The 21,981-nt window shown below is 37.3% G+C and overlaps 1 protein-coding gene across 11 annotated transcripts in view; it reads left to right on the top strand.

Annotated features, from left to right (window-relative positions):
• Positions 1 to 21,981, top strand: part of CEP128 (centrosomal protein 128) — a 376,215-nt gene that overhangs the window by 124,922 nt on the left and 229,312 nt on the right. For all 11 annotated transcript variants that reach the window (XR_008299569.1, XR_008299568.1, XR_008299570.1 and 8 more), the window contains 2 exons: positions 658 to 1,308; positions 6,699 to 6,863. Coding sequence is in view for 8 of the 11 variants with exons in the window: in XM_027066336.2 (XP_026922137.2) it covers positions 658 to 1,308; positions 6,699 to 6,863 (816 nt within the window). In the remaining 3 variants the exon portion in view is untranslated. The remainder of the gene's footprint in view (positions 1 to 657; positions 1,309 to 6,698; positions 6,864 to 21,981) is intronic.

Genomic DNA, 21,981 nt, shown 5'->3' with positions numbered 1-21,981 from the left:
CATTGTCAACCCTAACCTGGCAGAGAGGCTGGCGCAGGGTGATAGACATCCGGTCCCTTGACTTTTGAGTCCCTTCCCAACCTCTCCTAATCCTAATCTTAATCTTAATCTTATTTCTCTCTTTTTGGGACTTCAAGACTCCCAGTTACATACTGGTGTATTTCTTGTCACTACTAACTTTCTTTATTAATGACGGTTGATGTCTTTCTTAGATTGTATCTTCATATATCTTCCGTATATTATCTTCCATATGTTTTTTGAGGTTTCTCCTTTTTAAAAGTGTGCTATTGAAAAAAAAACTGTGCAATTAAAATGCAAAGAATTGTTATTTTAATTAACATTATATTATGTCAACCTCTGGTAAATTATAATAGGAGTCTTTTTCCCCCCCATTCTTTGCTGAATCTTATCCTACATTTAAATACTTATAATCAAGGACTGACCTGTGTTGGTGATGAAAATCTGAAACATATATTTCAATGTGGCACTACTTCAGGGTAATTGTATTTTTCTAGCCTGAAAATTATTTTTCATTAAAAAAAATGGAAAAATACAAAATTTTATTTTAGAATTTTTCTTCTCCGTGTGTATTAAACTTTATTTTCTGACAGTCCCTATGATGACCTTTACAGTGATTTTTTTCTTTTTACCTGATAGATTCTAAAAGAAAAGGATGAATTGAAAAGCCAGCTTTATGCAGCGTTACAACAGATAGAGAATCTTCGAAAGGAATTGAATGACGTCTTAACCAAGCGTGCCCTTCAAGAGGAGGAACTTCACTGTAAGGAGCAGAAACTAAGTGATATTAAGGCTCATCAAGCTGACCTTGAACTAGAAGTCAAGGATTCCCTGGACACTATCCATAGGCTGGAAAGTGAATTGAAGAAGCAGAGTAAGATTCAAAGCCAGGTGAAAGTTGAGAAAGCTCACCTGGAAGAAGAAATCGCAGAGCTAAAAAAGGGCCAGGCCAAGGACAAAGCTCAACTTCTCGAGATGCAAGAGGCTGTCAAGGATTTGAGTGCCATCCGGGCCGATCTTGCTAATAAACTGGCTGAGGAACAGAAAGCCAGGAAAGAGGTGCTTAAGACCCTTGCTGACCTCAAGACACAGGCGAAATCTAGAGATGAAGAAACAGCTACAATCGTTACACAGTTAAAGCTAGAACGAGACGTTCACCAGAGGGAGCTGGAAGATCTCACATCGTCATTGCAGAGTGTGAAAACTAAACACGAGCAGAACATCCAGGAGCTGATGAAGCACTTCAAGAAGGAAAAGAGTGAGGCTGAGAATCATATTAGGACACTGAAGGTACCTGTGCTGAATTATCCTGATGCTACTGAAGGAATTTTTCTGGTGGCTCATGAAGTTAATAAAGCGTAAACTTTTAGAGATCATTTTGTATTCCTAAGCACTGAAGGGAAGATAAAACTAACAGTAAAGAGGCTTATTCTTGTCTGTTCGGCCGCGTTGAAATGAGTTATAACAGCCACCTGGGAGCACCTTTTTCAGAGCACTGAAACCCTTTAAAGAGAACGTTTAGCTATTTTGGGAGTTCAGGAAAGGCAGAGGTGGCAGTAAGTCGTGGACCTGAAACGTGCCCTCATTCAACATTTGTGACCTCCCCAAAATATAAAAGGCAAAGACTTGTCAAGGCCATAGAAGCTATAACCACAGTCCTTATTAGCATGGTAACTAAAGTGGATCCACTTATGAGCTGTGTAAACCCAAGGCTTTTGAGATTTTCCCCTTCTTTTCCAAATCAAAGTTGCCTGGAAAAATGCTTAATTGAGATCTGGCATTTGGGGAAATGTTTCTAGGGTCTAATGGTGTCAGCATTATCCCCATGCAGGGGAGTTATTTCATAACATGATTATCAGGAGTGTGATAAATCTATCCCTCCTTCCTGCTTTAGTTTTTCTCCATAGTACTTATGATATAGATTCCATATTATTGATTTTTTATTCTCCCTTTATTAGAATGAAAAGTCCATGAGGACTGAGATTTGAGTCTATTTTGCTTACAGCTATATCTTCAGTGCCTAGAACAGTTCCTGGAACATTGTAGATATCTGTTGAATAGGTAAATAAACAGATAAGTCTTCAAAGGTTAATTATAAGGTTTTCAAAATTCCTTGAAATAGAACTACCATAATAATGCTTATGACGAAAGATGAAATTATATTGAACTGACATTTGTTGAATGCTTTCAACTATTTTATGAATTCTTCCCCAGTTCCATATAGCCTACTGGCAGTAGTGGATTTGGGGTTATTAATTGGGGTGAGCAGAGCAGAATGGAGGCTGGAAGAATAGGTAAGAGGGCTTTACTACATTTCATTGAACCTAAGACACCATCAGTTGTCAGATGCATCATTATATCTACTAAGAAAAAAAATACATAATATACTATCAGCTGCAAGACAACATCCCAAGACAGGGATGGTAAAATGTGAGAAAATATGTCTTAATATTGATGAAGTATGGCATAATAGTCTGTCAGAGTTGATGAGGACATAAAAGTAGAATCAGAGTTATGGAGAAGAGCTAATCTTAAAGAAAATAAAATATGTGTCATATGTTGATTGATTGGCTCTTGACAATAATAATAATACCAGCAGACTTTTTTTTTTTTTTTTTTTTTTACTACTCAGTTTGTGGTAGTCATTGTAAGAAACTTACATGGGTTAACCATTTAATACTCATGTCGTCCCTGCAGATTGTTTGGTATTTTTTTCTCTAATGAGGAAATTAAAACATAGGAAGTTAATAGCTCAATGTGTTACATCTGGAAAGTAGTGGCGACCGGGTTTGAACCTAGGTAGTCAAGTGCCTGTGTTCTCAACTACACTGCTATACTGGAAAAGGTTTAGAATTGATGATGACTAGGTATAGACTTGGGTGACTAGGTGGATAATGAAGCTGTTTGTCAAGGTAGATAACACAGAACAGATTTGGAGAGAACAGTGACAAATCCAGTTTTTTAGCATGTTGAGTTTAGGTGGAAAGGACCTGAAGCCTAACCATGAAAGTCTAGGTAGAACAGTTTTCAGTGCATAATGGGTTAGACATTAAGGAGGAAATTGGGATTAAAGTTAAATATTTGGGATCCAGTAACCCATTGGTGGTAGTTGAAATCTTGGGATTTGGATGAGATCGTGTAGGGAGAAAAGAGAATTAAACTCTAGAACACCAATCTGTAAGGGAAGTACTAAGAAAGAGGTTCTAGCAAATAAGAATAAAGGATTATATGAGAGACAGGAGGGAACCAGAAGAGAATGGTATCTTGGAAACCTAATTGTATAACAGGTTATTTTAGTTTCTGTTCTATGGAAAGTGTAAAGCATTCAAACAAAGGGTTTTAATATAGATGGTTTTTTGCACCCATGCTGTTGATTGCTAAATGTAATAGTCTGATCATGATGCTGAATAAATGTGTCTTAAAAAAAAAAAAAGGAAACCGAGGCAGGGCATTTCAGGAAAGGTATAGTCAAGAGTGTCCAATGTGGCGGACAGGTTAAAAAGAACTAAAAACATTTCATTCCATTTGTCAGAGATTGGTGGAGAAGGTCGCTGAGGAATTGTGAGGGGGTTGGATCAAAACAGAGTGCATAGTATTCAACAGGAGACTGGGTGGTTTTCCCCATCCTTTCTTTAGGAAGTGCTTTGTGTTCTTGTGTGGTGAGATGACAGTAAAGCTGTAAGAAATTACCTTTATGTAAAGAATATATAATTTAGAAATACGCTGTAGATATTCTGAAATTTTTAGGCATTTTTTAAATTTGAAAAACAGATATAGGAGGGGTGTTATAACCACTCTTTAATGTAGTACAAAAGCAGCATAAGAGCTTAAAAAGAGAACCAGAGATTGTGAAAGCCCAGCACTTTTTATTTTTATTTTATTTTATTTTATTTTATTTTATTTTATTTTATTTTATTTTATTTTATTTTATTATTATTTTTTTAATGTTTACTTATTTTGAGAGTGAGAGAGAGAAAGAGAGAAAGAAAGAAAATCCCAAGCAGGCTCTGGGCTGTTAGCACAGAGCCCCACACAGGGCTAGATGCCAGGAACCATGAGATCATGACCTGAGCCCAAATCAAGAGTCCTGCACTTAACAAACTGAGCCCCCTAGGCGCCCCCCAGCACTTTCATTTTATTTTTTTCAACTTTTTTTTTTTGGGATAGAGAGAGACAGAGCATGAACGGGGGAGGGGCAGAGAGAGAGGGAGACACAGAATCGGAAGCAGGCTCCAGGCTCTGAGCCATCAGCCCAGAGCCTGACGCGGGGCTCGAACTCACGGACCGCGAGATCGTGACTTGGCTGAAGTCGGACGCCTAACCGACTGCGCCACCCAGGCGCCCCGCATTTTAAAGTTAATGAGTTGCCTATCAGGAACAACCTTGCCTCCTGCTATTTCATTTACATAATTCTATACTTTTTACTTATTTATGTTAATTAAAAGGAGTTAATAATGGTCATCATAGGTGATTTAGTATACTGAATTATGTACAGGAGGACTTTGGACAAGTAGCTCTATAAATGTTATATTTCTTTGTCTTTTGGCTTCACCTTTATTAGTTTTCTGAGTCTAACAAATGCCTATACGTTACCCATATTTTTTCTCACAATATATATTTTCCCCATCTAGAACTACCCTTACGCTTTTTTAAAATTTAAATGTAAAATATTTTAATGAAATACTCTAGCTACTATTAATATTTGAAGGATATTGGGTTATCACCTCATTATGATTTCAACAAAAATTTTGGTAGAACCTTTTTATGGAATCAAAAGACCAAGGATTTGAACTCTTGCTACTTGCTGGCTTTTTGACCTCGGTCAAGTTACTTAACCTTTTTGCACCTCATCAATAAAATGGGAGTAGCAGTGTCTTTATCACAGGGTTTTTGTGATATCACTTTGTAAACCTTAGAGTGAAGTGTAAATGTAATAATAAAACGGCAACAAGAAGTAAGTTCTTAGTCAAATTTAGGCATTAGCATGCTGGTAAATATTTCAAAATAGGCTCTCAGGGAGTACAGGGGGAAACACTGATTTACAGGATTTGTCGGGTTTAGTGTTATATAAATACATCATTTGATTTCAGACTATGAAAGAAGATATCACCGAAGAGGGACAGTGTCGTGAAGACATGGGCACAGCTGGTTCTTAAGGCTCCCTGAGCCAGCTCCAGCTTGCCGTTGGCTTTAGGGGGAACCTTGTATACCTAAGATCCTTGTATACTTCACTGATCATAAAGAAAAGGCAGAGCGTTCTCTTGAAACTTAAAATCATAATTGAGCAATTTTCTTGATGAGAGACTTTATTTTGTAGTTCTATTTTGGGGTTGTGAAAACAGGATTCCTCATTAAAAATCAATTCTTTTGTTAATTTAAAATGGCATCTAGTCTTAGGTGCATTTTGTGAGGTGAATATAATATAGATTTTGTCGAAAGCTGACAAAACTTCCTTTCAGGAAATTGATTCCAATGAACTAATTCCTACATCCCTGATTACACATGTATAATACACTTGTAAAAAGAAAAGAAACATATATTTTAGGAGTTAATATATTTTAAGCAGATCATAGGTAGTTGCTTACAGCCTGTTGGTAACTGGTAGGTATGACCAGTTAACATTGACAAGTGTATGCAGCTGGTTTTTTAAAAATGACAAATTTACCTTTTTAAAGGCAGTGCAGCAGAGTAGTTGAAAGCATGGACATTAGAGAGAACTCTTGGGTTCACATCCTGGCTCTGCAGTTACTCATTACATATCCTGGACCAAGTTATGAGTGTCTCTGGGCATCAGCTTCAAAAAAGGAGGCAGTAAACGTAGTACCTCCCTGGTCGGGTTCCTGTGAGGACCAAATGAGGGAAAACTATGCAGAGAGGTCTGAGAGTAGTGCAGTACCTGACGTATAGCAAGTGTGTACGTTATTGTTATTTTTAAATTCACTTAAAATGTTAAATGTTTATTTAAAATAACACTTAAAATGGTATCTTAAGTTTCACATGCCTGGCAAATCTTTATTGAATCCCATACATGGAATAGATTATTTCTCACTTTTTCTGAAACTTGATTCTGGCTTATTCCAAAAAAAAAAAAAAAAGAGCAAATACCAGGTACTTTCTTATGCTGTTGGTACTGAAACAATCACTGGCAAACTCCTTTTCATGTTAAATTTTTTGTAGTTGCTTGGCTGCCATGATTCATAATCCTTTTAGCGTCAAGGGTGGTTCGGTAATTTTGTGGTGCTGAAAATACATAATTCTTTCACAAAACCCAAGATCGTAAATGAAGAAACTGATCAGTCAGTACTGTGTCTTAGTATTTCCTTTTTGGGGCACTTCTGTCATAAGCCCTCAGCAGAGTTGGTGTCCCTTCCCTGGGCTGTCACAGTATCTGCTTCTGCCTTTATTAACACTCCTCATTCGCTGTTGTGGAACGGATAGCTGCGTCTGATGCCTCTACTCTTCGTATTCGTTATCTCCGCACCTAGTGTGGTACCTTTCACTGAGGAAGTGCTCTGCGAGCGCTGAGGAGTGATTGAATAAACGCAAAGGGCATTTCCTTTGTGTGTATGTTTCTGTACAGCTGCGTAGAGCAAAGTCTTGAAGTTTTTGCCCACTGATCAAATGTGTACTTTTTTGGTGTACAATTTGCCTGTGGCCAGTGGACTTTCTCTTTTTCTCAGGCAGAAAGCATAGAAGATAAGAATACGGCCAAAGTCCATCGTTGTCAGCTAGAGAAGTTGAAATCACAGTGTGACAGGCTGACAGAGGAATTAACCCAGAATGAACAGGAGAACAAAAAACTGAAGCTAAAATATCAGAGTTTGAAGGACCAGCTAGAAGAAAAGGTAAAAATATGAACAAATGCTCATTTTAAAGACAAATTTAAATTTCTTCTAGGATTTCTTCTTAGGATACGTTTTATGTATTAATAAATGCTAATTGTAGTCTTTCATAGGTAAATTGTATTGGTGCCAGAATAAAATGTTAGTTTATTAAAATGATGGATTTTTATTCTTTGAACCGACTGTTAACATTCTACTACATTAGATGTTTAAGTTTCTTCTGGGTCTTAAAATAGTTTAGAGGCAAGGTAGCAAAGAAAGGAATTCTGGTTTATTGAGGACGTGCTATACGTCAGGCATTTATGCCAGTTTATTTACATATGTGTCCTTATTCAGTTCTCACAACTCTGGGTTGGATTTTATTGATCCCTTTTAACCTATGAGGAAACTGAGGCTCAAAATAAAACCTGTAATAGTTAAGTGCACGCTATATGATAGGCACTTTTAATGCTCATGGTAATTTCGTGAAATAGATACGATTATGCTCATTTTTGCACTTGTAGAGATGGAATCTTAAGAAGGTTGGTAACCTTGGAACATCCCTAGCAGGCTTACCACTTTCCTTTCAGTAGATGTGTGAATTTATTTTGAGTATCTGCTGTACACAGGAATTGGGTAGAATATGAAGGACTTTTAGAGAGTCACTACTTTTGTGGCAAAAGTCAACTAAAAATAGAAGACAGAATATTTTTCTTCTACCTGCTTCCAAGAAAGATTTGCAATTGAGTGGGATAGAAGTCAAATGTAAATAAAGATGACCATTGAAATACTGATAGTAGAGGACAGCATAAACTGGGCCAAATGAATCCTGTACTTGATAAGGGTTACTAGCATCTGTGAGGAAGGTGCTACCACTGGGTAGGATATCATAAAATGCTTCATAAACCTTCCTTAATGCTTTACTGATCTTTCCCTCTTTTTTGTATTTTGCAAAATTCCTATATTTTGTACACACACACACACACACACATTTTTTTTACCTTTCTAGTAATTCTTAAAACCAAGGAAATAAGATAGAAGTTAGGTGTTTATGATTAAATGTGCTAAATTAAGTTGCTGAATTTAGCCTACAATCTTAACAACTGCTGCAATTTAGTTCTTATGTCATGTTTTGGTTTTAGTGTGTCCAGTGTTCACACATATTTACTGTATCTCTTGCCAGGGTGTAGTTGCTGTGGAGATAATGTGAAACATTCCAACTTTTCTGTAATTAAAATTCTAGTCAGAAGATTGTGTTAACATGTTTTATATTTACCTATTTACATTTAAGAAATAGTGGTTCAAATTTCATATATTGGAATGTAAGTTTATCTTGTTCTGCTTAAATATTTCTTCACTGATTCTGTTCATGATGTTCTAGATATATATGTTCTCAGGCATTCAGAAAAATGGAGCATTTACCTTAGGACAGAGTTTCAAGAATTATTGACTGTATTCCATTGCTATGTATTGAGCATCCAGTATGTGGCAGGCCTTGTGCCGGGTGGTGAGGGTTGGATGTAGATAAGACACAGGTCTGCAACTGAATGCTTATGACTGGATTGTGAAAAACTAAATCCCTTTCAGTTGTTAAAACTGTATTGTTGAGTCTTGACATTGGGTACTAATGCAGAGAAAAGATATCTCCTGAGTCTAAACTGGAGAATGATCTTAAAGATACAATAGTCTTAAACACACCTACATAAATATATATATACCTTATATGCTTGCTTTTCTTTAATATCCTTTTTGTGTGTGTGATTATATACTTTTGGTTGACTTAGCTGTTTATGTTGACTCATGCCTTAGTATATGGCTACATATGAATCAAAATTTTGTTGGGTCAGGGCGTCTGGGTGGCTCAGTTGTTTTGAGTGTCTGATTCTTGTTTTCAGCTCAGGTCATGGTCTCACAGTGAGTTTGAGTCCCCCATTGGGCTCTGCACTGACAGTGTGGAGCTTGCTTGGGATTCTCTCTCTCTCCATGCCCACCCCCTCTCTCTTTCTGTCTCTCTGCACCCCCGCCTCAAAATAAATAAATATTTTTTTGTTGCGTTAAGCCATCTATAAATAGGGCTGACAGGTGATAATAGTATTAGTGGCTATGGGCAGAACGTTGAGTGTCAATCATTTTCTAGCTGTATGTCTTTGGGCAAGTTGCTTAAAACTCAAAGCCTGTTTTATCATCTTTGAAAAGATGATAGAATCAGATGTGAAAGTAATTCTATTATAGAATTAAATGTGAAAATGTATATAAAGTGCTTGGCAGAGTAACTGATATCTAATAAGCTATTAGTAGTGTCAATTAGTAGATGCCATTATTTTGTTATTGTTGTGTTTCCAGATATTGCTGATTAGTGGTTCAACCAAACAATCAACCAATCAGCAAGTATTGATTGACTGCCTGTGGTTAGTCTAATAATGTGTTAGGCAGTGAGGGGCCAGGGAGCTGGGAATAAAAATTATTGCACAACTATGCAGATTGGAAGTTTAGAATGAGACTGCGTTGAGTCACTTGAGACAGATGGCCCCCAAAAGGAGGCTCCCTCGTGAAAAGACCTGGCAGTTCTATCAGCAAGTGATACTGAAGGCACGTGTGTTAAGCAAACCAAACAGGTGGGAGGTATTATAATATGTTTTCTATTGGAGGACAGGAATCAAATCTTGATTGTTTTTCCATCTTCAAGATCAGGCATAGAGCCAGGTACACAGTAGATAATTTATAAGTAAATTGTGGGTAAAGAGGTGTGTGTGTATACACACATACATGCTTATACATGTATGTAACAGATAAAAAATATGGATAACCTATGGGTGTGTGTGTGTGTGTGTGTGTGTGTGTGTGTGTGTGTGTGTGTGTGTTGTGGCCAGACTGCAGAAGGTAAAAACAAGAAAAGATGAAAATACATTTTCAGTGGAAAAAAAAAAAAAAAGGCCCTGTGACTTGTAGCCCAAAGATTACTATGTGAGCAGTGCCATTGAACTTGGTAAATGGGGCCTTATGCATTGAAGAGGTTTCAAATGTGGTTTTTCTGCAATCAAAGGGGAAGCCTTTCTTGTTTGCCTAACACAGCATTATTCTTGCATGCCCGTCTTATGGCGTTAATACACACTTCCCCTCTTTTTTTTTTTTTTTTTAAGTGTTTATTTATTTTAGAGAGAGCGAGTGTGAGCCGGGGAGGGGCAGAGAGAGAGGGAGACAGAGGATCTGAAGCGGGCTCTGCACTGACAGTGGACAGCCTGATGCCGGGCTCGACCTCACGAACTATGAGATCACGACCTGAGCCCAAGTCGGCCACTTATGCTACTGAGCCACCCTGGTGCAGCATACTTCCTTCTTTTTTAAATGTCTTGCTACTATTTTGACTGCATACTGTAGGTCTTTGTTTTTTGTCATGTTCTTACTTGGTAAGCTAAGAAATGTTAAAATTTCATCAAAATTCATATAAAGCATTAGCATCAGCAGCCTTAATCAAGCGATCAGGAGAAGATTGCTGTTAGTATATATGCACAGAATAACTAACTTTAGCATATTTTCCTAGTGCATTCAGTGGTGATATGTGGTAATAAAATGCATTTTTTTCCAACATCTGATTTTGCTTTAACATCAAATGTTATTTTTCAATTTTACATGACAAAGAGAACAAGTATTATGCAACCACAGAATTTTTACATATGCATTTAAAACTTTATTATGAGCTTCTTACCAGGGAAAAAGCTCTCATGAAGTGTTAGAGATAGAACTTTTTCTCCATCTACAGTGTCATTGAAATTTATTATTCCTTGTGCTTAAAATTTTAAAAGAAAGTATTTGATTTCTTTTGTTCTAAAAGGATATTAATATTAATCTTTTTATTTTTCTGGTTTTACCTGGAAACTCATAATGTTGTTTATTTTATCAGAAATCTATTTTTATTAGTTTCCCTGAAATCTAACTCATCAAAAGAGTTCATGTATAATTAAGTCATTTTTGCTCAGCAGGTCAACATCAAAATTTATATAGTGAAGGTTTTAAATGTTTTATCTATACAGACCTATATCTGATCCAACCTAAAAAAATTATTAAAGTATGAGTTTATTAATGATTATTAATGGTCATTTTTGTGGAGCTTTTCAAATAATTTTGTAGTGTAAGTATTAAACATTGTTTTTAATTTTGAACATATTTACATAATGTTTGAGACATAACTGGTATCTAAAAAAATTGGGAGAATATTATTTTGTAGATTATTCTGTTCATACTATGTGTATTATCTTGAACCTTATGTTTTAGAAGAATGACTGTTTTATGAAAAAATATATAAAATATTTTATTCAGATACATTTATAAGCAATGCAAAAAATGCTATAAAAATGTGAATAATATTCTGAGATGTTTTCCTATGTCCAATGCAGACATAATGAAGACATTAATTTTCAGGAATTAGGGAAACAATTTAATTGGGGATATTCATTTTTATAAATTCTGAAATTATAGGTTTAGAAAATATATTGTTCTTTATAAGGGAACACTTAAAAAGTATGAAAACAGGGACTCGGTGGGTTAAGTGTCTGACTTCGGCTCATGTCATCATCTCAGTTCGTGAGTTCAAGCCCCGCATCAGGCTCTGTGTTGACAGCCTGGAGCCTGTTTCAGATTCTGTGTCTCCCTCTCTCCCTGCTCCTCCCCCACTTGTGCTGTCTGTCTGTCTGTCTGTCTCTCTCTCTCTCTCTCAAAAATAAATATTAAAAAAATTTTTTTAATTAAAAATTTAAAAACTTATAAAGCAAATTTTCATTGTGGAAAATGCAGGGTACTTTATAGGGAAGGTTTAAAAACTCACCTATAATCTCACCACCTAACTTTCTTACATTCAGTTTTTGATGAAATTCTTTTCAGGGTTCTTTTCTATACACACAGATACTCAGGTCCCATTTGGGATCATTTGCCATGCACAGCTTCATAGTCTGAATTTGCATGTCATTGAACATTTTTCAAAATCAAGTTTATTTGGGGCCCCTGGGTGGCTCAGTTGGTTGAGCATCTGCCCTCGGCTCAGGTCATGATCTCTCAGTTTGTGAGTTTGAGCCCTGCATCGGGCTCTGTGCTGACAGCTCAGAGCCTGGAGCCTGCTTCAGATTCTGTGCCTCCTCCTCTCTTTGCCCCTCTCATGCTTTGTCTCTCAATAATAAATAGATGTTAAGAAAAAAAAATTTTTTTTTTAATTGTTTATTTAACGCCCAGTATTTTATCTGGTGAACGTGGCATTCTTTTGTTGTTGATTACATTACTGTTTTTTCTATTTTAAAATTATAGATCAAGTAATTTCTCTCCAAATAATCTAGTACTTTCCGTATTTGGATATTTCATTTGTATTTTTTACTGATTTAATTCTAAGCAGAATTATGCAAATATGCTTCTTGCTACTAGATATTCAAACCTGGAAGAGAAAGGTATTTACTCTCTTCATTTTGCTTTCTCCTTTAATCCACCCCTAAACACAACAACATGTAGAACTTCCTCTGTTACTGGAGATGCTGTCACATGGATACATATACCTTGTGATTATAGCTAGCCATGGCAACATTGGAAGATTTTTCAGTAGTTTGTTTTTCTGCCCCATATCTGTATGCTAGATTTTGATTTTTTTTAATAAACATTGTCTCAGATTTATAAGATCGCACTGTAATATTGTGCAGAGGTGGTGGTTCCCAAAACATTTGGCACCAGTGTAATTCTAAAGTATGAAAGAGCCTTGAACAGTACCAACCTCCCCATTCTCCCCCCTTCTTTTATAGATGAGGCAGTTCTGACCTAAAGAGTTAATTGACTTGCCCAAGTGTTCTCAGCTGTCCATTGGTAGAAATGGAAATAGGAATCAGGTTTACCAATCCTATTCTCTCTATTGTATCAGAATTTATAGGACCTACTATATTGATTATGTAGGTTATTTGGGATGTTTAGTTATCTCATATAATTCTTACTTATTTCTGTAGTATACTGAATTCTCTTTAGAGGACTTTTTTTTTCTGTTATTCTTTCAGGAAATGAGAATCCTTGATGAAACAATTAGGAGCACGTTAAAGCCACAGATGGTGCGACATCCAAGGCAGTTCATAGGAACCTAAGTTGTTGAGTAGATCAGGATTCATAGAAATGCATTTTTGTTCCTTCCCACAAAATGCTTTATTCAAGTTATTTGTGAAGTGACACCTAGCAACATATTTTAAAGCTATGATTATGTTGGATTATAACATTTAGGAGATAGTTTTCTTATACAAAATGTGGATCTTTGAAAAATGGTAATTACAATTCTCATTTGCAAATGTAATCATGATACCCATTTTTACAGATGGTGGAGACTGAGGTTAAGAGTGTAATATAGTGACTTGCCCAACATTGCACAGCTTGTGGTGGAATCAGGATATGAGCAAAAATTCCTTGTATTTTTTCCCTTTATTTACTGCCAGTAAAATGACTCACATTTGTATCTTTTCATTGAACTCATAGTGTTGAATTTAAATTTAGGGTTATTATATTCAACAGATTACCATATACTCTTTTATTTTTTTAGCTTTACATCAATTTTGGAAAAGGAGTCATCAGATTTTGTTAGAAAAATCAAATTAAAACCTGATATTGTGACATAAAATATATCCATGGCAAGAAAATATGAATCAATGTTGTTTAATTTTGTGTTTCAGTTCTAATTTGACCATCTGTTAAGGACTGCTACTTTTTATGATGTGGAAAAATACATATGATTGTCAGATGCCTATTCTATAAAATATTCACTACTTTGCAAAATCACATTTCTGTATTTTCTTTTACTAAAAACTCAGATCGTAGCAGGCACAGTTCTCCGATTTCAGTGGTGTGTGTGTGTGTGTATTTGTTTTCTGTTTTGTGTGTGTGTGTGTGTGTGTGTGTGTGTGTGTGTGTTTTCAGTACAAAAAGAAATAGAAGCAAATGAGTTGTGACTTCTTTCACTTACTTTAGGTCATTTTTAAGCAGACTTACTTTTTCTTTGGTGTTTCATCTATTTTAAAAGTGTAAGTAGGATAAAGCTGTAGCTACCACATATTAATTTGGAGGCAAATTTAAAGCAGATACTCTAAATAAACACTGACTATGATGTTACAAGTAATTTCCTTTGAGATTGCTGTCATCTTAAAAAAAAAAAACAAAAAAACAAAAATAATAAGATGGTCAAATTAAAGGTAAAATGATAAATTTTGTATATGTCATTTATAAAGTGATTTTAATTGAACCACTTATAGTCATTAAGTCCAGAGTAGTCCTTGACTTTTACAAAGAATTGGCTGAATCATAAGACTGCTTACCATGTATGAAATACTATGCCAGATTTTAAGAAGCAAGTTTAAAATGCAAAGGTGACATGACTATGCATTGACTGGGTTGGGGGGCAGTTACACATGCAGCTGTGGCAGAGGATAGGGCAAGAAGTAAAAGTTGTATAGAAATACATTTGGTCTCTACTTTCCAAAATGGAACGTAGGTATGGAGAAGCCATTTTCAAACTCTGTTCCATTGGCAGTGACTTTTCCACTAACCATTTGCAATCAAGGAGGTCCACTTTAAATAAAGGTAATGAGGGAAGTCAGAGTTTGCATCTTTATCATTCCTGATTTGGACTTGATTGAGAGGCCTGCCATTTAATCCTTAATTCATTGAGTGGTTGATAACTACAGGGGCTTGAGAGGAAAGTAGTCTTGTTGGACACTATCCTTTAAAATCCTGTACTGTTAGTTTGATTTCATTTAATTTTGAAATTGTGAGTGATACCCATAGTGCAGGAATTATGCTAAATAATGGTACACATGGTTGTGGTGTGGAAAGCCAAGGGGAAAAGTTCTATATTATATCTGTTTCAGTGCTTTGTTGGAAGTTAAGCAGGCCTAGCCTGCTTGCTTTGGTAGACCCTAAAAGAAAACATAAAATGAATGTCCAGGTTTGTTTTCATTGAGGTTTCTTTCTTTCTTTTTTTTTTTTTAATCACAATTTAAAATGACTCAATCTGTTTTGTCATTTAATGTTGAACAAGTAATATTCTGTTAATTTTAGGAACAAAAACAAACAGGAGGTACTCATTGCTTACATAAGTTGTATTATTTAGAAATTTGTTTTTAAACTCCCCCCCATATTCTTTCATAAGAATAAATGCATGCTTAAGCATCTTTTAAGAAATACAAAAAAGGAGAAGAAATCCTGATGGTTTTTAAAGACACTGTAAGCTTATAAACATTTGTCTGGTGATGAATGATGCATTTTTTTTCTTTTGAAAATTAAACAATGTTCGTTCCAAATGCATAATTTGAAACTCTAGTTGTTTGTTTCCTTGTCCATATTTTGTTTCAGAAATAGAAATGCATCAAAAGTGGCTGATTTTAAATAACTAACGTTATTTCTGTTTCCCAGCATTTGACTTAAGAGAAATACGTAATGATTGCAAAATGGTCCTAAAACTTAATGAATGCATAAAATACCCTTCAGTGGTATTTTTGTTTCCAACTTTGAATATTAATTTCTAGGAATGTATCCAGTACATATCCTGACACCTTTCTGATTATGCTGCCAATGATCTTTGTATTGCTCAATATTCCCCTAGAAAAAGATACTTAAAAAGCCCGAGGCAAGAATAATTTCCTTAAGTGGGGTTAGAAGTTTAAATCTGAATTTCCATTTTTTGGTTTCTGTTTTATAGATAGCTTTCCTATGCCTGCTTAAGACTAGGCTATGGATTGGAAAGTCTTTCATACTCAAATTTTAATGTGCATCAAATCATATATCCAGTGTTCTAATTATGCCTTCCTTTTTTTCAGTTAGCTCTACTGTTTTACTAATGCTCTCAGTTCTTATTCTTAGTATGCTATTAATCCTAACTTCTTCCCTTCCTTTGAAGGAAATAGTGTAAAGCATCTGCTTACAGAGGAGAAGAGAGTATATCTAACCCACAAAATAGGAGCAATTTTACTTTAGGAAACCAATCTTCTAGTAGGAATTACAGTGTTCTTTTGCTTTTTAAATACATGTAAAGAATCATCTCATTCTCTCACACATGGATCCGTACTTAATTTGTCAGCAGACCTTATTGATTCTACCCTTAAAACTTACTCTGCATCTGATCGCTTCTTACCACAAGGCAGTGCTCTCACTTTTGTGACATCACCTTGCCTTGATGGTTACAATAACCTGTAATTGACAAGATGATTGCCTTCAATGAGTTTACTAATTACTTTATTGAAAAAATAAACTTACAGAAACACAAGCAGTCACTTGAGTTCAGAGGTTCTGTTTCTTTTTTTCATTATCATATAGTTGGGGTCTATTCTGCCTAGCGCATAGAGAATACACACACACACACACAAATGCTCACAGGATGAATGGAACGTAGGAGAATATATATGTTTCAGAAAGATTTATCGATTGACTGCTGTATGACACACTACTAGGTACTGGGATGTTTATGAATAAGATCTCTACCCAACAGGAACTCACAGTCTGGTGGGGAGACAGACATAAAAGACACTCAAATAGTAAGAACTCTAGGGGAAGCTTGTGTAAAGTGCCTTGGGAGCATAGAGAAGGGGTAGACATTCCTATTATTCCTAAGAGCTCAGTTATCTGTTGTTACAATATCCATGTGGGTGAGGAGGGAGGTTCCTCATGTTACTGCACTTCTATAGCAAGTAAAAAATTCAGTTTATGACCTTCCCTTGTCCTCTTTATTCCTGAGTAGTGTTGGGTTCACTGAGGACAAAAGATTTACATAGGTTAGATCCATGGAGACTTTTAAAAACTGATCTGAATTGTTGATTGTGGAAGTGTTGCTTTGTTTTATTTTTTGCGTATTTTTTGATACCAATCTAAACATTTAATATATAGCCGTACTTTGAATTTAAGAAATGCACCATCATATAAAGATCTTGTATTTTTCAGAAATAAGTTTGTAGAAAGTAGTTATGGTGTGGCCAATACTTAATGTTTTCTTTATTTATTTTCTTGCTGTTTTGCAAGACAGTTTGAACTGCAGTGTGGTAGTTTTCCAGATTAAAGTCTTTTCAGATACCCTGTAATATCTGTGGTAGATCCTTCTCTTTTAGTTGTGCTGAAGTTTCTGCCTTGGTTGGCATTTCATTGTAACTTAGCTTCCTTGCAGCTGAGTCAACTCTGTTGGCATAAGTAATATGAGCTTTCTTTAGAGAGTTAGATAAATGGCTTCCAGACAGATCCAATTTTTGTTCAGGATAGTTTCATAATTTGCCTTGTAATGCCAGTGTCCTGAATTTAAGGCTTAGGCATAACAGTTATCTTGAGTTACAGAAATATTCTTTCTCAAAACTTTTTAGGCAGGGGCGCCTGGGTGGCTCAGTCGGTTGGGCGTCTGACTTCGGCTCAGGTCATGATCTCTCAGTTCATGGGTTCGAGCCCTGCGTCGGGCTCTGTGCTGACACCTCAGAGCCTGGAGCCTGTTTCAGATTCTGTGTCTCCCTCTTTCTCTGGCCCTTCCTCTCTCTCTCTCTCTCTCTCAAAAGTAAATAAACATTAAAAAAAATTAAAAAAAAAACTTTTTAGGTGATAGGTGCTGGTCTATAGTTTCAACATGCCATGCTTCCAATAACTTTGTATTACATTATGTTAGCTTAAATTCCAACCTTTAATATAATTTGATCTCTCTCTGCCTCTTATCCTGTCTCTCCCCCACCTACTGCTGATGTGTTAAAGATGGCCTTGGGGCTGAAATATTGTCATTCTTGATTATTCAACTTAGTTTTCCGTGAAGGAATAGCTTTAACTTTGTAATTAATGATTTATTTAGTCATGGGAGTGTGTTTTATTTGCTAAAATCTTTATTTTAAGGTATATGAAGAACTGTTTTCATGTCATGTAACAACCGTATTGGAAATAACATGGCTTTTCTGGAACTCTTAAGACATTGAAGGAATCTCAAAATTTTTGCCAAGGATATAACATTTTGGACATGCTCTAGTTTTACTATAGTTCTATTTCCATTAAGATTGTGTCTACTTGTAATCTTTACAGCCTTTGGGAAAGTGAATGTTCTGAGTTGTGAAGAGCATGTGGTAACATAAATATATAATCAGAGAACATTTCATATCCTTTGAATTTATAGCTCCATTGATCAAGCCAGTCAACATTGTGTGTGTGTGTGTGTGTGTGTGTGTGTGTGTGTGTGTGTGTTTGATGAGATCGTGAGCAGTATTTTTTTTAACTTACTTTAGACACAAATGTTAATGGTGTAATCCCTTCCTATCCTGAAATGGAAACCTCATAAAATATTTGCTATTTTGACAGTGGAACTGTACCTTGCTAGGGTGCGATTAGTGTACTTTTTGACTGAAATCTGCCAGGAGCAGATTTTACGTGCACAGGGTACATATCCAGTATAGATGGATAGCCCCTAAAAGTTTAGGCTATTGATGGTGTTCTCTCCTCCTCCTCCTCCTCCTCCTCCTCCTCCTTCTCCTCCTTCTCCTCCTCCTCCTCCTCCTCCTCCTCCTCCTTCTCCTCCTCCTCCTTCTCCTCCTCCTCCTCCTCCTCCTCCTTCTCCTCCTCCTCCTCCTCCTTCTCTTCCTCCTCCTCCTCCTTCTCCTCCTCCTCCTCCTCCTCCTCCTCCTCCTTCTCCTCCTCCTCCTCCTCCTTCTCCTCCTCCTCCTTCTCCTCCTCCTCCTTCTCCTCCTCCTCCTCCTCCTCCTCCTTCTCCTCCTCCTCCTCCTCCTCCTTCTCCTCCTCCTCCTCCTCCTTCTCCTCCTCCTCCTCCTCCTTCTCCTCCTCCTCCTCCTCCTCCTCCTCCTTCTCCTCCTCCTCCTCCTTCTCCTCCTTCTCCTCCTTCTCCTCCTTCTCCTCCTCCTCCTCCTCCTCCTCTTCCTTCTCCTCCTCCTCCTCCTCCTCCTCCTCTTCCTTCTCCTCCTCCTCCTCCTCCTCCTCCTCTTCCTTCTCCTCCTCCTCCTCCTCCTCCTTCTCCTCCTCCTCCTCCTCCTCCTCCTCCTTCTCCTCCTCCTCCTCCTCCTCGTTCTCCTCCTCCTCCTCGTTCTCCTCCTCCTCGTTCTCCTCCTCCTCCTCATCCTCCTTCTCCTCCTCCTCCTCCTCCTCCTTCTCCTCCTCCTCCTCCTCCTCCTTCTCCTCCTCCTTCTCCTCCTTCTCCTCCTTCTCCTCCTCCTCCTCCTCCTCCTCCTCCTCCTCCTCCTCTTCCTCCTCCTCCTCCTCCTCTTCCTCCTCCTCCTCCTCCTCCTTCTCCTCCTCCTCCTCCTCCTCCTCCTCCTCCTCCTTCTCCTCCTCCTCCTCCTCCTCCTCCTCCTCCTCCTCCTCCTCCTTCTCCTCCTTCTCCTCCTCCTCCTCCTCCTTCTCCTCCTTCTCCTCGTTCTCCTTCTCCTTCTCCTTCTACTTCTCCTTTTGTGCTCTATTCTGAATTTTCCAGTATGTCGTGTATTTCATTTGTAATATTTCAGAAGTATTTTTTGTATTCTTTCTTTTTTTTTTAAACTTTTTTTTAAACTTTTTTTTTAGTTTGTTTATTTTGAGAGAGCACAGCATGGGAAGGGTAGAGAGAAGTAGAGACAGAATCCCAAGCAGACTCTCTGCTGAAAGCATGAGCCTGATGCAGGGCTTCAACTCACAAACCTTGAGATCATGACCTGAGCTGAGATCAAGAGTCAGATGCTTAACTGCCTGAGCCACCCAGGTACCCCTCAACTTATCTGGCATTTAAAAATTTTTTTCTTTAATGTTTATTTATTTTTGAGAAACAGGGAGAGACAGAGCATGAGCGGGGGAGGGGCAGAGAGAGAGAGGGAGACACAGAATCCGAAGCAGGCTCCAGGTTCTGATCTGTCAGCACAGAGCCCAACGTGGGGCTCAAACCCATCAACCGCGAAATCATGACCTGAGCCCACGTCGGTCGCTTAACTGAGCCACACATGCATCCCTTATCTGTCATTTTAATAGAGAGCACTTAGTCAGGGAACCAGGGGACTCAGGTCATGGGCTATGGCCTCTTTGATTTTAGTCTGGTTATTTGGTCTTTCTGAGCTTTGGTTTCCTCACTTGTGTAACTAAGAATTGAGTTTTTTCTCTAAGGTTCTTTCTCAGAATCAGGCATGGTCTAGGATATCTTTCTTTTTGGATCATATAGACTACTATAAATAGTTAGCTTCATCTGTTTCTATCTCTTGAACCCTGTCCTCCTACTCCCCCACAGAGAAGCTCCTTATGATCCCACAACCCAGACATTTGTGTCCATTCATGCTGAAACATTGACTTTGGACTATTTTCCATATTTTTAGAAGGTCCAGTGCCCTATCCATTGTACCATAAAGCCACCTTTTTCTTCCATATTTCTAAATAGTCTCTAAAATCCCTTGTGTTACTTTTAGTTCTGTAGATATATAATAGCTTTTGATTAATCTTGTAGTAGAGTTATCGCTCCTTCTGAATTCATTAGAGAACCAGGGAATAGTCGTAATAGTGCCTAAATATTATCATCTCCCCTTATTAATTCATATACCTTCAAATCAGACAGGATGGTTGGATTAATGTCAACCAGTTTCCCACTTGTCCCACAGAATTAGCCAAGCTTGTTCGATTTGTAGAGCTATTTCTGAACCTGAAACTGGGACAAAAAGCTAATTCACTGGGTATTACGGTTGGTATTGAGATAGGTATTCTCCAACCAGAAGAATGGGGCAAAACAAAAGGGATGACATTTCAGGGAGTTATTTTTTGGTTATATGAGGACAGGAGCCATATCTGATTCACTCTGTCCCTAGTACTGAGGAGAACATCTCACCATAGTAGGCCTTCCATAAAAATTTGTTGAATGAGTGAATAAATCAAATTACAATTCCTTAAGTACAGAGTAGAAGAGCTTACTTAACTTCAGATTTAAGGTCTTAGAGGGCATGTGGGTGGAGAACCAATACGGTGGAGTGCCTGAAATTGAGTTAAATAAAAGAACATGGATTTACCTGGAATGTAACTTAGTAAGGGTACAGGGTTCCTTCATTTAATTCTTAAGTACAGCACTTAGACTAATGGAAAGATGTGACAGTTTTGTCAAGTATCCTATTCTTGGAATCTAGGGCTGGTCACATAGGGCTTTGATGACCATTTGTCAGAAATGTCAGAGAAGGGATTCCTGAAAGAATAATAGGTAATTTGACTTACTGATCTAAAAGGTCCATGTGAGTTCATCGTTTTGTGAGTTTTACTTCAAAGGGAGGTTGGACGTAGCATGTGGACTATCTCACCAAAAATAATGAAGTGGATGATGAAGTTTTCAGTCTTTGCTACAGAGATTGAATTTATGGAGCCTTTTCTGACAATGTTAACATTTTCAGGAATATCAAAATACAGAAATAGTTTTGTCTTCTTATTGATGAGTCCAGTGATAGGGAGCACAGAAAAGTGATAGTGGATAGAGGAAAGCCAGATCTGAGGGAAATGAGAAAAGAAGGAAGAGTTAGAATATCATTGTTAATTGCTTGGGTTTAGAATATCAACAGGTGTCCTCCAGGTGCCTCAGTAACCCCTGATAGAGTATTTTCTTTATTAATGTCACACCAGTGAGAATATAGCAGCAGTCTGGAGGTTTATGAATGCATAAAAAGAACTTCCTAGCACACCTCAGTAGCCTCTGAGTACATGTAGGTCTGCATGATGAAATTATCTTTCCGGTGTTGAATCTGAGTCTTCAAAAAATATTAAATCATTTCTTCAGCAAAGTTGGAGAGTTTAAAAGATGATTGTAAACATGTTTTGTTGTCTCCCCAAATTAGCAGTTTATTGAGGGGGGCTTGCACACAAACAATTATATTACAGCTTGATACATTTTTTAAAAAACTTTGACATGTGTAATATGCTCTGGGAACATTCTGCATTGGGCAATCAGTAAAAAAAGGAGACTAGATCTTGGAGAATAAGCTTAGAAGGATAGGAAGTGGAGGTGGTCGGTACATAGCAACAGTACAGAGACAAATACCTTCACACAGGGACTTGGCAGTAAGGTTGCTTTGTAGTAAGTAAGCTTGAAAGTCATCACGTTTTGTTCAGAGCCTGAGTGTTAATTTTTCAGAAAGCCTCTTAGATGAAAGCAAGACTGTGAAGATATCAGTGTATCTAAAGA

This window comes from Acinonyx jubatus, chromosome B3 (assembly GCF_027475565.1).
Source record: "Acinonyx jubatus isolate Ajub_Pintada_27869175 chromosome B3, VMU_Ajub_asm_v1.0, whole genome shotgun sequence".
In the NCBI taxonomy this organism is placed as follows: Eukaryota; Metazoa; Chordata; class Mammalia; order Carnivora; family Felidae; genus Acinonyx; species Acinonyx jubatus.
The sequence above is the reverse complement of the archived record's forward strand: the minus strand, read 5'-3'. Positions and strand labels throughout refer to the sequence as shown.